The 19,055-nt window shown below is 33.7% G+C and overlaps 1 protein-coding gene across 1 annotated transcript in view; it reads left to right on the top strand.

The window, feature by feature from the left end:
* Positions 1 to 369: 369 nt before the first annotated feature.
* The window catches only part of TMEM260 (transmembrane protein 260), a 91,526-nt gene continuing 72,840 nt past the window's right edge, over positions 370 to 19,055 (top strand). Inside the window, exons 1-3 of the mRNA XM_044662049.1 lie at positions 370 to 1,293; positions 6,051 to 6,082; positions 6,802 to 6,953. Of these exons, the coding sequence (XP_044517984.1) occupies positions 1,176 to 1,293; positions 6,051 to 6,082; positions 6,802 to 6,953 (302 nt within the window). The 5' untranslated portion in view covers positions 370 to 1,175. The remainder of the gene's footprint in view (positions 1,294 to 6,050; positions 6,083 to 6,801; positions 6,954 to 19,055) is intronic.

Below are 19,055 nucleotides of genomic sequence, written 5' to 3'. Positions count from 1 at the left end.
CTTTACATCTACTTCGAAATCTGATATATAAAAAATATTTTACTCCCAAGTTTAACATCAGAAAATAGAGGAAATTTAGTAATTTACTATTAAATATTTAAATACTTAAATACTTTTATAAAGGCTTAAAATTATTTGGGGCTAATATGTAAGGTGGCAGTGGATAGAGAACTGGGCCTGAAGTGAGGAAGACTTGAATTCAAATTTACACTTACTAACTATGCAGAACACAACTTCTGCCTCAGTTTCCTCATCTATAAAATGGGGATAATAATAGCATCTTCTTCCAAGGGTTGTTGTGAAGATCAAACCGATAAAAAGCTTAGCACAGAATGGCACAATGTAAGTGCTATATAAATGTTAGCTGTTTATTATTATTAGTGACATAGTATCACTATTAGTAGAGAATATACATTCCTTGAGTGGAGAGTCTCTGGTTTTGTCTTTGTATCCCCAACTCATGGTACAGCCTTGTCTTTTTATATACAAGAGGCACTTTACAAATGTTTCTTAAATTGAACTGGATTATATTTGGATCATTTGACCTTGGTGCTAATCTCTAAGCCTTCCTCGGTAAAATGAGCAGCTAAATTCTCGACAGGCTCTTTTCCGCTCAGAAGCCTGGAAACAAGTGATAAATATTTCCTAAGGGCAGTTTCCCTAGATGCCCCCAGACAACTTGGAGGGTGGGATGAGATAGGACTCCTGGGTGTAATACCACCCCACACCACGGAAGGCGATAAGGTCCTCCTCAGGCTTCCAGGCTCCGCTGCCGCCTCTTCCTCTCCAGAACTTACCAAACCAGGGCCCTGAAGAGGGGGAAGATAATAGAGAAAGGCGGCGTGGAGGTGGTCAGGCCCTCGTTTCTGCCAGAATATTTCCTTCCAGGGTTAAGTCGGCCTTTCCTATCGCCAAACTCACTGGTAGTCCGCCTTTTGTTGGGAAAGCAGAGGCAGCGCTAGCTCGCAACGAAGCGGCGATTGTTCTTCCTCTCCCCCGTACTGTGAAGGGAAAAGATGTGCCCCTCTTAAGGTGGGCCCGGCACCTGGAAGAAGCCTCGGCAGGCGCCCCTTCTCCGGGTGGACAGGTATCAGTAGTGTGCTTTAGGACCCTGTGGGCCCTCCGCCCACTCCCAGTAACTGCTGCTGCCTCAGTTTTCCTTGCCCGGACTGCCCATGGGTTTCCTTGGCGATAGCTGGCGGGGGGGCCTCGGTGTCGCCGTTGCCGTGTTCACAGCAGTGTCAAGCGTGTTCTTCCTCACGCTTCCCCCCTCGTTGCCGGGAGGAGATTCGGGTAAAGTAGAAATTTGGCCATCTTTTCCTCTACCCTGCGCACAACCGCAGCCTTTCCTTCTCGCTCGCTCTTATACTGAAGCAGATCATGTGACCGCCCCCTCGTGGCTAGCCTCTTTCCGTCGGCGCACGTGGAGTCCCAACTCTTGGCTTGTCTGTAGTGGGGGGAGGGGTCTCTTCCCTCCTCTCCCACCCCGCTCCTGGCCGGCCAGCTTCTCTCTAGAGAGTAGATGGAACCCCATCTCTGAGGCTAGGAGTCTTCTCGCATCCCCGACTCCCCCCCCCCCGCCCCCGCACACACACCCCCAATCCCGATAGCCACCTTTTATTTTGTATATCTGTAGGTCTTTTCCTCAGCCCTGCCTCGCACACAGCAAGCGCTTAATGAGTGCTTAATTGACTGACTGTCGAAACCGGGAATGGGTTAACTCCTGTGTTCCTTGACCCGGGCTGCCAAATGACAACAAACTCCTTTTCCACACCGTGGACTTTTTGACAAAATACTCTTTTGTGTTTTTAAATCTCCAACTTCAAGAATGTTTAATGCTCTTAGTTTAACATCTTGGAATTAAAGAATGTGGAGCATTGGGGGTTACCTCTTTGCTACAAGAGCTTGCTTCTTTAGAATTGTAATGAAAAAGAGATCTTATTGATCATCCAGGTCAGTTACCTTATTTTTAGATGAGGAAACTGAGACCATGAGAGAGGTAAGTGACTTGGCCAAGGTCACACAGTTAAGTAAATTTTAGAGTCAGGATCATAGATCTAGATCAGAAAAGGACCTTAAGAGGCCATCTAGCCTACCCGTTTGTGTGTGTGTGTGTGTGTGTGTGTGTGTGTGTTTTGTTTTTTTTACAGATGAGGAAATTGAGGCCTTGGGAGTTTTCGTGACTTGCCCCAGGTTACACAAGCAGTAAGAATTGCAAGTAGAATTGGAAAATCAGGCCCTTTTATCACAGGGTCAGTGTTCTTTGAAACACTGGGTCTAATAGCTAGTGTTTTCTTCCTATCCACAAGTTACAGTGTATCATTTAAAAAACTTGAATTGTATCTTTTAGCTCCTTCTTTTGAGAGAATCAATGCACAATGCTTTGTCAGTCTTGTTAAGTGAAGATTTGATGATTTAGTGTAATAGCTTTATTAAAGCTATAATGTAGTAGTTGACAATTAATCTGTCCACTTAATTAAATTTGTTCAGATTCAGCATATTCATTCATCAGACTTATGCTAGGGTGATGCTATCAGTTTGGGTAAGTAGAAGAAACAGTACTCCTGTTTGTTTCATTATAAGGTATTTAATATTACTACTTATCTGTAAGTTTACTTCATTCAAGCTATTTTACATGCAAAGCTAGAATAATGAAATAACATTCAAGAAAGGGTGAATACATTTATAAAATAAAATTTATCTTTTTTTTTAGAATTGAATTTTCTTGGCATACTTTGCATCATCACAGTCCTTACAAAAAGAACTTAAAGTTTGTCTATCTGAATATCCCTCTCTGGTAAATCTCTTTCACTTTTAGATGAGGGAAGTGATTCTTCTCAAGGGTAGCAAAAGATTTTAGATCTTACAAATTTTCCATTTTTGTTGTTGTTCAGCCATTTCAGTCATGTCCTGCTACCCTGATCCTTTTTGTTGTTTTTTTTGGGGGGTGGGGGTGGGGCAAAGATGATGGAGTAGTTTGCCACTTCCTTCTTCAGCTCATTTTCCAATTGAGAAAACAGAAGCAGAGTTAAGTGATTTGCCCAGGGTCACACAGCTAGTAAGTGGCTGAGGCCAATCTGAACTCATGGCTTCCTGACTCAAGGCCCAGTGTTCCATGCATTGCTCCACCCAGCTGCCAGCCTTATGTTGCTATATTGTCAAAGCAGTGATTATATGCTATATCTTACTAGTCATATTTTAAGATAAATACATTGCCCAAATAAATAGGATGTCCTTCAGATGAGTTTCACTTTAAAACTATTTTCTCCTTTGAAGCTAAGTTTATATACTTTCATTATTCTTTGTTTTTGTATTTGATAATGATGAAAACATTTATTTCAATTATATCAATGTAGCCTTTTACTTGATAATAATAATGGATTATTATACTTTTTTAGTGAACTGTTGCATTTATCTGTAAGTAAATGTTCCTTCAAATAAAGTTCATATCATAAAACCAATATAAAACACTAATGTTCCTTCTTGGTGTGTCCTACAAATTGTCTTTTGTGTGCAAGCTGGAGACATCACATTATCATGTTTTCCATTCTCCAGTTCGCATACAAATCTGACTTTAAAAAAGTTCTAGATCTAGAATGGCACAAGTATTTAAAGACCTATGACCAAATTGTTGTGGAAAAAGTTGACCACTACAGTTTAGTTTTGGGGGGACTAATGAATTTCTATGACTTCACTAGTTAAGGGTAAGTGAACCTGCTAAGATTTTACAGAGATTTTATTTCAGCTTCCTATTCATTTGGGCCTGACACCTTGTGTTGGAAAAAAAGTAAAGATTCTCTCAAGAAGAGTACATTATGCTGCTTATGTATCTTATTACTATTTTTTTCCTTCAGGTCCAACACCAAATATAGGTACCAAAATAACTATATTTAACTTCTTGTTAAATGTCTATTTTTATGCTTTGTATCTGAAGCAATTTATCCTTTTTTCTCCGCCCCAAGTTTTAGCTTAAAAATCCTTACTATTAGGCAGTGGAAATTTCAGACATTCCAGATTGCTTTTTTGTAGCACTCAAGTGAAATAGAAGATGTTAACTTTTTGGTAGAAGAGATAAAGAAAGGAGAAATAAAAATAAAGAAAATTGTATTTTAAGTCACTTAGGAGCCACTATGCTGCCTTACATATTCACTTTTAAATATTGACTTTAATAGTGAGTATTTGTGGCATGTATGGTAATTTAAAAATACTGATCTATAAGATCCCATCCTACTCTAGAATTTATAATCTAGAGGATTTAAATGCATACATATATCTATTATGACCTACAGAATTACTCAATGTAACATTTATAGAAATAAACAAGATTAACACTTATTTAAAAAAATACGACTTCCTGGCATGTCACCTAGAATCTAGGATGTACTTAATATTGAATCAAATAGTAACTACGTATTAAATAATCTTTACTTCATCATGAAATGTACCATCCACAGTTGTGCTAATTACCTCACATTCCACTTCACTTTGAATTGTGTCAGCTTAGTTCATTAAGAAAATTTTAGATTTCATTGTTGTTTTCCTTAAAGATGCTATTTTTATTTGTGGTACACAAAAAATATTTGAAGTCTTTAAATTTTTCTAAGCTGTTTTTAAGTATCTTAATGAGAAAATTTCACAGACAAACAATTGACCTGAATAGGCCAACTTTGTCTTAAGCTGCAGAATGCCTCAGAGGTTATGTGTATGAAATAGTTACTAATTGATTTTTGGATTTTGGACTAGATCTATGATATAATTGGCATTGAGAACTCCCTGTGAGTATTCTTTCCCTTCCCGTGGGGATCAGTGCCTGCTCTGCAAATTATAGTTCTAAAGAGTTACCTGGAGCATTGAGAGGTTAAGCGACTTGCCCAGGGTCACCCAGCCAATATGTGTCAGTGATAAGACTTGAACCCAGATTTTCCTGACTGCAAGGCTGGCTTCTAACCTGTTGTTCCATACTGTCTCAGAGTGACTAGCTTAAGACAGATAAAAATCTAGTTATAGTTGTATCATTATTTTCTAACAGTTACTTAGCATGATAGCTTTGCATCCCTTTTCAATTCTTGAAATAACTAAATATGAATAAGCATCCTTAGTCCTCTTAAAGCACAGAATATTGACATTGATGTACATTTCTTAATGCTTTTATTTTAAAAGAAATTATTAGAAATGCTGCTTAAAGTGAAAAGATTCTTAGAGTTGCATTGTCTCAATTTTTAAGTGTCCAACTGACATTGTCATAGACCAACCTGAGATCAGAGAGGCACATTACCAAATTGGCTTCAGAGTGATGAAATTTTTCCCCATAGCTACTCTGAAAGATTGTCTATTAAGTTTTTGAAGGTTTATGATCTATAGATGGAGGGAGCATTTACAAAATATTTACAAAACACAGCTCCTTGAAATGCCAGAGTATTTTAAAAGTCAGAAGGTATTCAGTTTCTGAAAAACTGAATTACTGCATGATAGGCTATTATTCTACTTGATTTTGAATTGTGTTAACTTGTTTTAGTAAAGACAAAATAGCTAAATATTAAAAGTGAAGCTTAGAGCAGGCATTGGATATATTTTACAAATAATAAAGTGATTTAAACCACAATGTATGTGCTGTTGAATATATGATTACAGGCATATTTTACATCTTATTAGTCATATATATTTAAAAAGCCAATGTAGGCAGTTCTGTACTAAATTCTTGAAGACTAATACAATGTTTAATAATAATTTGTTACTTTTCAGCAGCTCTTTACATCAAAGCATTTGCATGTTTTTAGGTTTTAAAAAATTGCAAAATGCAAATAAGTATATTTAATAAAACTCACCTGTACTTTCACTGACCAATTAAAAAGTACAAAAGATATTTTGTGCAACAAGATCAGAGGGAGAAAATATTCTTAGAAAATTTCATGCCATTAAATCTCTACAGATTTACAGTTTTATCCAGTCAAATTAATGCAAAACCCCAATGCAAGCATTTGGATTTTGAAAACTTTGGAGGAGTGTCATTTTCTAATAGTAATTATTGGTTTTACATTATTTTTTCACAGGGGAGCTGATCACAGCCGCATATGAGCTTGGAGTAAGTATTAGTTTTATTGTTTAATCAATGCTCTCATTAACAGTTTTAGGAATTAAGAAAGTTTAATTAAGCATGGAGCAAAGTAGATTAATTTATTTTCAAACCACATTTTTTACTAACTTATAAGTACAGTATGTGACAATTTACTTTAAATTTGCAATCCAATTATACTAAATTATAAAGCAAAGGCTTTACTGTATATATAGTAGCTGTCTTATTATCAACCCAAATTTTGTATAAGCTGTGGAGAATAAAATAAATCGGGTTAACAGTTTTAATAAGTTTTATTATTTAATAAACTTTATTATGGTGCATGATCCCTTTAGGCAAGACCTTAGGACTGTCAGCATGGTGGTAATCCAATATGAGTGTGGTCTTTCAACTTTCTAAGCAATAAAATATATGGGGATCTCCTTTTTAAAATAGCCTTTTGAGTGACCCTAATTTAGTATGAACCTAAATAAATGATTTAAGAATTGACAATGTAATATATCACCCTTTCTAAGTAATATATTGTGATATGCACTATGCCTAACTAACTAAGGAAACTGCTGGTTTATATTGGCATGAGAAGATGTTACAGAGAAACTATGTTCAAAGATATGCTTATGGGATTCTAATCTTCATAATTTAATTGAGAAAACTGTTTTTAAGTTTAATTCCAGTGTAAATTATTTTGAAGGGAAGAAAACTTTGTGACTTGCTTATTTTGTCCATAGGTTGCTCATCCTCCCGGTTACCCTTTGTTCACTCTGTTGGCCAAACTGGCAATTGGTCTATTCCCTTTTGGTTCCATTGCCTACCGAGTAAATCTTCTTTGTGGCTTATTTGGAGCAGCTGCAGCATCATTACTTTTTTTCACAGTTTTCAGGTAAATTAATTGATAAGTCAAAAGAATTAATTTTGAGTAACTGGAAAGGTATTTAAAAATAGCATTTTTTTCATGAGATCTGAGTTATATGAGCTCAAAATATTTTCCCCCAAAATGGTTTTTGTAACAAGTGATTTCATTTTGATAATTTCATATCAGATAACTTCTTTCAAACAGCTGCTCATTTGGGTTTGTTGCTTACAAAGAAATGATAGTGTTATTCTCTCTCATTATCACATATCTCTTTTTAGGCAGAACTAATGATGTTTGTCATTTCTGAAAATGCAGATGGTCCTGTTGACAATATGAATTTCACCTTTTGGTAAATGGTAAACATCATTTCATTACTTACATTGTTCCTGGTAAGCAGCTGCTTTTCTGTTACCAGGAATGATTTCCAGTTAAGTTGTATTTTAGATATCATAATGTTCCATTTATTTTTTTCTGAGAATAGAAAAATTATGCTTAGTATATGTTCTAGACATTTTTTTACCATTTCAAAGCAAATCAGAACTTTATTAATTTTGTCTTTGTGCTTAAAAGGCTATCTTTTTTTTTTTAATGAAGCAGTTGGCTATTGGTTTATTTTTATCTCTCTTCAAATGTCTTTGATAATGATAATCTTACTCTGATCTGAATTTAAGAAGTGAAAAAAATACAAACACATTTTAAATTCTCCCTGAAAAAGAATAAAACATTGGCATATTTCATGTTAAATAGCCTTAAAAATATTGGCATATTTCATGATAGATAGTTATCTGAAATGATCTAAGTATTGTCTTTGAATAGAAAAACATTCTAAAAGTATGCCTATTTGAAACAAATTTTTTTACATCATCATTCTTGCTATTTTATGAATTAGTCCTGTAGTTAAGTTTTAACAAGATTTTGCTAAATCTTCCTATTTTTCAGAATAATAATCTAGCATTCTTATATCTCTAAAATCAGAGGCGAGATGACCACTTGTCAAGTATATGATTGTAGGAATTCCTTTCATGTATGATTTGGATTAGAAGACCACAGAGGTTCTACAAACTCTGAAATTCTTTGATTCTATGGACTTGCATCTTTTGTTTTTATGTTAACTTTTCATATTCATATTTTTATCCTCAAACATATAGTTATCTATGTTTTATATAATGGCCTTGTATTTACCTGTACATATGTTATTATACATATGTTTATATAAAGTTATTTCTAAATCTTAAAGGTTTGATTAAAAAACAATTCTGTTTGGATTGATTAGTGTTAAGAATCCTTTCCCCCCTTCCCTCAGTTGTTCAGAGTAATCTTTATTATAGCTATTCCTACTGGGACTGCTATAATTAAGAATCTGTCAGTCTTTTCATTGAGAGAGAAACTGATTTTTCAGGATTTTAAAAAACATGACATAATCTCTCCTAGGTTAAAATTTGGAAATTCATTTTTTAAGTATACATTTTATCACATTTTATAAGGATTTAAAAAATTTGTTTATATTTCTTTAGACAGTTAATAGATATCTTAAGAAGTCATGCAAATATTGACAAATATTACTCAGGCAAATATCATATATTATCTACTAACATGTATTACTAATGCCATTCAATGTCAGATCCATGACAACAAAATACCACATATACAAGGTAACATTTTAAAGTGTTCCAGATAGGCTGAGAATATAATTTTCTTTTAAAAAAAAAACTCATTCGTGAAGAAAATGATCTGCATTGTACTTGACAATGTCTTTACATATTATAGCATATTACCTGTGTTTTTTTTCAAGATCATAATCTTTAATTTGATATAACTGTACATATTTATGCTTATTAAGGTCTTTCATTTGAAATCAAAACTATATTTTGAAGAGCTTTATTAAAACTCTCCTACATTCTTTCAAAACATTTACCCAACTACTTATACTGTAGTTCTACATATTTTAATATGAAAATGCTTTATTATTTTGAATACAAATAATTGACAAAGTACACATCCTTTGGGAACAAAACAGTTCAGTTGACAAATCTGTTTTGTCAAACAATAGACACCCTTCAGAAGGGAGCAAGCCATCTCTATGGTAATAGGACTAACAGTACCCTATTGATTGAGTGGAAGAAGACATTATACAATGTCAGTTGGGTTGTTACAATTTCATTTGTCGTGTGACCTGAACTTAACCTTTAAAACCTTTCTTCTGTGAACATAAACCCAACAGCAGGGCATAGTTTTTGTACCGCCATTACAGTGAAAGCTTTTTTTTAACCTGGGTGTAGTAAATGTATTCCTTTAACAGATTTACACTTCTGCTAGGCATTTGTTTAAGATATATTTCACTACTTTATTCATTTACATGTCAAATCATCATAACATTTTGATGTTGAATCTACTTTTGTGTCTTTTTAAAATTATTTAAAAGAACATTACTGTACATGTAGGATTAGTGCTAACTGGTGTGCAGTAAATTAATTCTTTTAACAGGTTTATGTTTTTCCCAGGTAATTGTTCACATGTCGTTCACTATATTTAACTCTTGGGGTAGATAAAAAGACCTTTAGTTCCTTTTTAAACAAAGATTGTATTTTAAAAGCAAATTTCTATTTAACTATATTGATGCAAAGAGCTCCAATTTTCAGTAAACAAGACTGAAAGAACAATTTACTCTGTCTTTGATTACTATATAATTTTTTGTATCCCTTTAAAAACTTGTGCAATATTATTAATGATGTATTTTAGTCAATTCTTAGAAATGATTGGCAACAACAGCTTAATATTGGCTGTGCTCTAATATATGTGAATCAGGAAAACAGCATAAAATATTACTGTTTTAGAAAATATTCTCAAGAAGTAACAACATTGTAATGTTCAATTATGTGCATTTCTTATAATTGGCAATTTGTTACACATCTATAGGAATACATTTGAAAATATTGTGGGAATTCATAAGATCATAAATCTAGAGTTGGAAGGGATTTCAGAGATTGTCTAGTTTATTACTCTCATTTAACAAAAAAGGAAACTGAGGCCTGGTGAGGTTAGGTAATTTGTTCAAGGTCATACAAGTACTAAGTCTCAGGAGCAGACTAATAGATTTCATTAGTATGAAATCACATACTCATTTAAGATAATGCCTATATCAATAAGGTACTGCATGACACATGGTAATATCTAATAAAATCTTTGTGCTTTTGCTGTTGTTTCAAGATTAAAGTAGCCATTATATTCAGTGACTGAAATTTGTTAGAATGATTTTTGAAGTATACTCTTTGAAATTCACAAAGCCTACTAGTTTAAAGGAAAAAATTCTTATAATAATGCAAACTAGGGCTGTATGGAAGACTGTTATTGGTTATTTCAGTTTTAAAATTATATTTTAAAGAAGTTATGGATTAGAGAAATAAAAAGTTTGGGTAGCCATGAATGATTTATGAGTGTCCACATAAAGCAAGGATTACCTTTCTTCTTCAGTGGAAATAGTTGGGGCCTCTTACAGTCATAGTTAATTAAACCGAAATACATCATTAAGTTTTATATACATATCTATAAATTACCTAAATTTCCCTCTTACAATATAAAAAACATCATTCTTTATATTGGGCTTAGCTTGTTTTTGGTCTTGAAGTATGTCAGATTTCTTGTTAGGACTTTTTTGCTTGTGTTTTATTTGTTCTTAGTAGGTAATAAGATAGAGAAATGAGAAATGAATTGTCATTGCACATTGGGATGGATAGAAACAGCATATATTTTGAAAAAACTTAAGGCTGAATTTAGTGATTTACAGTAAGTTTTATTAAAGTGAATTCATTCAACGTAGTTATTGGGCACCTACTCTAAAACTGAAAATGGAGTTCACTTTTCAAAAGAAAATTCTGTGCTTAATTTTAAAGAATGTCAGAGGTTCAATCATACCCACCATTCCGCTGTTAATTTGTAGACATAGTCACAAGAAATTATATGAGAATGAATGGTTTAAAATGGTGAAATTAAAAAAATAATAAATAACAAATGTTATGCATTTCCAGATACTAGTTAGAACTAATGTGTAAGATTAAGTTTAGTACAGGGTATGTCATATTTTAGTGCAAAGTGGGTCATACCTGTATACTACTATTATATAGTAGAACTGACAACATACTCAAACTTAAGATTGTTTACATTTGGCAGATTGTTCTGCGTCAATGTTATTATTTATGTAAATCAGAAAAATTATTTTAAACATTTTAAAAATTTCATTGCTTTCAAATACTGTGATGAAACTTTTGCAAATTAATTGAAACTATTATCATTGTAGCCTTGACTATGATTCCATTCAGTAATGTAAATTCCATACCTTAAAGAATGTAGAATCTCTTGATTAAGGAATATTAGGATTTTCCATTTCAAATATTATTTTAGATTATTGCCATGGGGAATAATTGGAGGTTTTCCTTATTTCAGAGGTAGCTATGCATAAGTTACAAATAGTTACCAAGTTTTAATAGTTGAAGAATAGAAAGTACTGAAGCATTAATTTCCTTTTCGAAGAATATCTGCTGTGATCCCTAGCTAATTGATCATATATTTTTCTCATACATGTAATAACATTGCATTGAATCAAACTGTTTAAGTACTTTAAAAGCTTGGTTCATTTGCATTTTTTTATAAAGCAGACATATTAGGCTCAAGTAGCAGAGCTTCATTGTTGAAGAAAAAAAGCAGGGCAAAAACTCTTTTTTTTTTTAAGACTGTGGAGTCTATTCTGACAGCTAGTCAGAGTTAGAATTAGTTCAAGGAAATGTTAATAATGCACTGCCTAGCCTAATCCCTTTGATATCACCAGGTATCCTCCTGTTCATGGGTTAATTGCTTTAAAAGCGAAGGCAGTATTCTGAGCGGTGGGCCGCTTCACCTTTTCACAGCTGTTACCATTGAGTGACAACTAAATCCCATGTGTAAGATGAGGAAGAGCTCAATCTCCAATTGGGAGAAAATTTATGTAAACCGCAATCCCTTCAGAATGTTCGGAAGTCATAGACTTTCTTGATTTACTCTGCTTTTCCCAGAAAGCTCTATTGTTCACTTTCCTAAGTCCCATCAACCCTTTGTAGCAGAATATCACAGCAGCAGCAGATAGCTTGAAATATATAAATGCTATCATAGCTCTGATTAATAGCAGTGCTTATGAGTCAAGTCTGATAACAGTGCAGCTCTCCACTCAATTTCAGATACTGCTAATGGAATCTGTCTTCTTCAATTGTAATATGAGAAGGCCTAATTTGCTATGGAGCTTGGAGCTGTCACCAGTAGGGGATTGTGGGGTCAGATGGGAGCTGCCAGGTTTTTGCCCTGCAGCTTGTATCTCTCACTTTGAATAGAGCAGCCCCCTGCCTGCCAGTTAGCTGATAGGCCGCTATGGGGTTTATGCCACTATATACAATAGGAAAGGACTACATAGGCTGACTTTATAATTGTGAAGTGAGCTCATATTTCCACAGCTACTGTGCTGCATAATTTCTAATAAGTGGTTTTAACAAATGTCAGATTATGAAAAGTTTCCTCAATTACAAAAACTTATAAAACACTTAAATTGCTAAATCTGTTTCCTGCCGAGATTTTGCTACTGGAACTAGACATCACTTATTATAGTTGTAATATTAAATACACTTATTTTCTTAAAATTATAAGTAAAATAGTAAATTGGAATTAATATAACTTTTCTGCCTTTTAGTGAAATAGAGAGAAACCATTTTAATGAATTGAAATAAAAATGCTGACTATAACTTGGGGTAATAAAAGTATTAATATTAAAATGTGTAATTTAAAGTTCATATTCAAATGAAATTGATTAATCTTGCTAATGAAAAATATTTCATATTTTCATTTGTTTGGTTTCATATTTTATATTTTTTGTTGACATTATCATGGTGTATTAATTTTTTCAATATGCATTTTGAAATTTTGGAACATTTACTTAGATTTTAGCTTGCAAGTTACAAGGCTTTAGCTCTGATGATATGCCTTATTCTTTGCCTCTGGGAATAATATGTTGGTGTATACTTTTATCCAATTTTAGTGGTTGTTGTTGAATGCAAAATACACTCTAGACTGAAATATAATCTAGTCTAGACTGAAAATTTTGACAGCATTTATTAGTATATATGTATATAAACATACCCTATATATATTAATTTCTTTAAAAAGGAGGCCAATCTTGAATTGAAGAGTATAAAAAAATCATTTGTCATTTAGGGAATTATTTTGGGTTAGACTTTCATAATTGCTTTTGGGTTTTAGTCATTGCTTCCTTCTATGCCTGATGGCATATTTAGTAAAGTTTAAAATAAGTAATTGTAAAATTAAAATTTTCCTCCATTTCATTTAAATGACATCTCTCAGGAAGACTATATAGGAGAAAATATTTGTGAGTTTTTGTTCAACTTGAATACAGTCAAATCTATCTCCACAACAGCTTTGGCATCTATCACCAGATTTAAGACACATGACCACCAAGCTGCTTCAGGCCCTCATCACCTCTCACCTGGTCTACTGCAATTTCTCAAATTACCAATCTGTGCTCCTCCACAACCACAAAACTCATATTCCTAAAGCAGAAATCTGCTTGTGTCACTTTTGACTCAAACTCCAGTGGTTCCCTATTACCTTTAGAATAATATACAAACTCCTCAGTTTGGCATTTAAAGCTTTTACCATCTTAGGAGGCTAATTAAATATTAGTTTCCTTGACAAAGTCTATAATCCAGTCAATTTGGCCTTCGTGCTGACCTCCAAACATAATGTTCCATCTCTCTTTGCCCTTTTACAGTTTGTCTGCCATAAATATAATGCATTTCCTTCTCCCCGCTACATCTTAGAATCCCATTTCCTTCAAAGCACAAATCAACTGCCACCTCAACTAAATTGTTCCTTCTAACATGAAGCCTTTTTCCTGATCTTCCAGCTGCTAATGTCTCTCTGCACTGAAATTACATTGTGTATATATATATACACACTCACACATACACACACACTTATTTGTTAACATGTCTCTGATAAAATATAAACTCCCTGAGGGCAAGAACTTTTACTTTTGTCTTTAAGTTCCTAGTACCTAGCGTAGAGACTGGCACATAGTAGGTTCTTAATAAGTGCTTTTTGAATAACTGATTAAATAGTTTTATTGTCATATTTAGCCCAAGTTATAATGGACATTGCATGATTAAATTATATTGCTTATAGAAGTTCTCATTCCTCTAATTTTTCTTTTTAACTTTTAATTCAGATATTCAAAATGGGACTAAGAAGTTACTGTTTTTAAGTACTAGTAATTAATAGGGAAGGGGAACACCTTACTTTTATTCTGGAATTCCAAACTATTGACCAAAGTTTTTTTCACAAGTAGATATAACTGTGATAGGATTTGATTTCAGGAGATAGTTGGGAGTCATTAGATACTTGTTGAATGAATGGATCAATCTTTGATGTAATCAGAAACTATTTAGTTTACTTACAGATTTAGCAGTGCTGCATTCACTACTTATTTAAAACTCCCTTTTTTGACCTCAAATTTAGTTTTTAGATTTCACATTGCATATACATATATATTTCAAAACCTTGGGAAGTATCTTTAATTGCCATATGTATAGATTGCTGCTTTTTATATAATTGATTTGTATACTTTTATGGACAGCAAGTCTTAAAACAACTAGAAGTAGAATTTATTTTTGCCTTTTCTCACAAAGATGCAGTGATTTGTGTGAACCAAATATGAAAATGACAAAAAAGAGGAGATATTTTTGGTGCAAGATAATAACTGTGCAGTAATTGGCTCCCAAAATTGAATGAAAAAAACTGTTTCTAGTTTCATTATTAAGGAGATAGCTTGAATTACACACAATTATGGGTATAAGTTGAAAGGATCCTAGATAGCATTGTTTTGTGAACAAGGCCCAGAATAGAAGACTTAGGATAAAATTACCATTTTTATTGTAAATCATGACATGATTTAGATGGTTTCTTTGTATGTTCTCATGCTGCCAGTACCAATTTATGCCAGAGTTCCCCCTTTTCTCTTCTTCATCTCACATCTCTCTGACATCATCTCTCCATTTTCTCTATGTTTGCCAAGGCTAACCCTTGATTCCATTCCTTCTTGTCTTTTCCAACAGATTGCCTACCTCCACCAATGTCCATCATCCACATCTCTTCTCTCTCCTCTCATCTCCTATCTCTCTCTCTCAGACCTCCCCTGAACTCCTACCCAACTTTTTAATCTCTTCTCATTTACCTGGTTCTTAACCTGCTACTTACAAACTTGTCTAAATCTCTCATTTTTAAGAGAAATTACTATATCTGCTAGCTGTTGTCTTTTTTTACCTTCTTGACAAAACTCAGATTAGCCATTTATAATTAATACTTCCATATTCTCTCTTCTCCCTTTTCCAAACTCTGCATTTGACCTCTTCATAATCAACTGAAACTGCTGTTTCCAAAGTTACTACTGATCTCTTAATTACCAGATTTAATGGTCTGTTCTCAATCTTCATCCTTGAATTCTGCAACATTTGGCACTGTTGAACATCTCCTCATGAATCATACTTTCTTCTCTTTGGGTTTTCATGACTGCTGTCTCTTGATTCTGGTCCTACTTATCTGCCTACTAACCAGTCTTTTTTGCTAGATTTTCATGTCACAGTGGGTATCTGTCAGGATTCTGTCCTGAGTTTTCTTCACTTTTTCTTTCTATACTCTATTTTGTGATTTTATCAACTCTCCTAGGGTACAACAATCTTATCAAAATATGATTTTCAAATCAATTTGTCCAGCTCTAGTCTCTCCTCAGATCCAGTCTCATATGACCAACTGCCTTAACGAATGTTTCTAACTAGTGTCTTATAGACATCACAAACTCAAAATGTTTGAAACAGAACTCCTCATCTTGCTTCACCCCAACCCACTTCTCTTCCTAATTTCCTTTTACTATTAAGGGCTCCATTATCCTTCTAGTTACCTAGCTTGACAACATTGCTATCATCCTTGACTTGTTATTCTCATTCAATTGCCAAGACTTATAACTGCTTTGATCCAATATAAACCCCTCTGTTCAGCATTTAAAACTTCATAACTCGGCTCCTAGATTTCTAGTCTTTTAACATATTAATTCCCTCTATATACTCTATGGTATAGACATACTGGCCTATATCCAATCTTTATGTGTTTTCACTGACTGCCCTCCATGCCTGGAATGAGGCATCTTTGCCTCTTCCATTCCCTGACTTCCTTTAAGCCTCAGTTCAGGCATCATCTCCTTCAGGATACTTTGTAGATCTTCATAGCTTTTAGTACCTTCCCCCCTTAGACTACCTTCTTTTTACTCTGTATATGTATTTATCTTGTATATACTGATTTATAAATGTTGTTTATAAATATAAATTCTTTGACAACAGGGACCATTTTTGGTTTTTCACAGTTCTTAGTGCATTGTCTGGCATATTTTTTTTTTTCAGTAATTCAGCCACTCAACTGTGTCCAACTCTTTGTGACCCTGTATGGAGTTTTCTTGGCAAAAACACTGGAATGGTTTGCTGTTTCCTTCTCTATTTCACTTTACAGATGAGGAAACTGAAGTGAACAGTTATGAGACTTGCCTAGGATCATGCAGCTACTACATGTCTGAGGCTTGATTTGAATTCAGATCTTTCTGACTCTAGTCCCAGTGTCCTATTGATAAAGCCACAGTGAGTACTGTGAGTGTGAAGCCCCCTACCTCCTTTTATGATTATAATAGTATTAGCCTTTATGATTATAACACAAATAATATAGTTTGCTTTATATGAATTATAAGCATTAGCTAAGAAAAATACAACTTAGGGTGGAATTAAATCTTGCTGACAGGCACTTTGACTTTAAGCCTATAACCCAAAGTTTCTACCAAGTCCACCACACCCTGCTGCATGTAAACATAAGAGAGTAAGTTAGGAGGTGGAGGACTGCCTTTGTGGTATAATGACAAAGATAGTCAGAAGGGAGGTGGAGGACTGCTCTTGGGAGCAAATGTCAGCCATTTAACTGTTGACTCCTAGTATTAAGTCATAATTGTTTTATGTTATTGAATTCAGATCTTTCTGACTCTAGCCCCAGTGTTCTATCGATGGAGCCACAGTGAGTACTGTGAGTGTGAACCCCCCTACCCCCTTTATGATTATAATAGTATTAGCCTTTATGATTATAACACAAATAATATAGTTTGCTTTATATTAAACAATAAAGTTACCATCCATAGTGATTATTTTTATACTTTCCAGCTTATTTAGCACTTGCATCATTGATTAGGATCTGCCTATGTGAAAGAATTTTGCATCCATTCTATTTTAATATTGACTGTATCTTATTACACTATGTCATCAGATTTCTGTGCTTAAAAAAAGGCTATCTCCTAAGGCAGGGTCGGCAACCTTTTTGGCCGTGAGAGCCATAAATGCCACATTTTTAAAAATGTAATTTCATGGGAGCCGTACAGTGCTCACAGTGTGCGTTCCTATAACAGCACCTGAAAAAAAATTGACTGCTCCTGCAGAAAGAGCCATATCTGGCCCTCAAAAGAGCCAGATATGGCTCGAGAGCCATACGTTGCCAACCCCTGTCCTAAGGCTTAGGGTCTTTGGTTTTGATCTTGTCCAGAGCCCGGCTTTATTGTGAAACTGGCCTCCTCTCAATAAAACCTATTATTAGCTTGGAGACCGTATTGGTGTGATAATTTAAAACTTCATAACTTGGCTCCTAGATTTCTAGTCTTTTAACATATTAATTTCCTCTATATACTCTATAGTATAATTTTTCACAACAGTATTTAATAAGTGTTTATTTGATTAGAAAGTGACTTACTATTAACTACACAAGCAGATTCCATTCACATTCAGTAACGATGCTGTTGGAGGGCAATCACATCTTTTCTTTTCCTTGACACAACAATGACTAGACATACTTTAATGACTTTTATGGGAGAATGTCAAAGGTATACTTAGAAAGACCTCTAAGATATCTCTTATTTACCTTCTTGTTGACATCATAATAAGTATAATAACATAACATCAATATAATTTTTAGAAATTTCATTCAAGGCCCCAAGAAATAAAGATTTAGTCTCTCAATGCTAAAAAAAGTTCTTATTGTTTTAATATCATCAAATTTTTCTTATCAAAGTGAGAATTTTCTGTTTTATGGATAATCTTGGAAGAATTTCTAATACCACCCACCAGGCTACCTTCATAATATTTGACATACTCTTGAAAGATCTTGATGGTTCAATCACTGTATGTTCAGAAAATATAAATTTCTACAGTTTTTAGAATTAAATCATAATTATAGGTAAATAACTAACAAAAAAACAACTTAATAAATTTTGAACCTTATTTTAAAAAAGTAATTTGATATAATTGAGTGGTATACACCCAGCATATCATATCATTTTCCTCATTAGTATTAATTACAGAGGATTGCCTGATTATACTGCTGTGATGCCTAATACTTTTCCACATGTTTTTGTTTCTGCAGTTAATATTTCAATATCTAATTAGCATAGTACCCCTATTATTTAAAATACAATAGTAATGATGATGGAGGATCATTATTAGAAAAATGGCCACAAATAATTTTAGTCTTCTAAAAATATGAAATTCACATAAAAATATTTCTGATCCTGTTAAATCAAACAGATAATTAAGACTGAAAGTAGAAAACAACACCTAGTTCCATTAGTTATCCTAAGATACAGAAAATTATACATTGAATATATTTTGTAATGTATCGGTTATCTAGCTGCCAAAAGCCTCAATATTTCTCGTGAGATAAACCTTCCTCTTTTTAAAAGATGAGCATATCTTAGTTGCTGTGATAGTTTTGCAATTATTGTTTGGCAGATGAAGTATTGCCTGCTTGAAATAAAAAAAAGAAAATGTTTATTTAATATTCAAATTAATTTTTTAACTTCAAGTAGATACTTTAGTGTGGCATATGCAGTTAAAAGTAAATAGCCACTTAGTTACTTATACTTTTTTTTTTAAACCCTTACCTTTCATCTTGAAGTCAATACTGTGTATTGGCTCCAAGGTAGAAGAGTGGTAAGGTCTAGGCAGTGGGGGTTAAGTGACT

This window comes from Gracilinanus agilis, chromosome 2 (assembly GCF_016433145.1).
Source record: "Gracilinanus agilis isolate LMUSP501 chromosome 2, AgileGrace, whole genome shotgun sequence".
NCBI classification, from domain to species: Eukaryota; Metazoa; Chordata; class Mammalia; order Didelphimorphia; family Didelphidae; genus Gracilinanus; species Gracilinanus agilis.
Note: the sequence above shows the minus strand (reverse complement) of the source record. Positions and strands in the feature narration are given on the sequence as shown.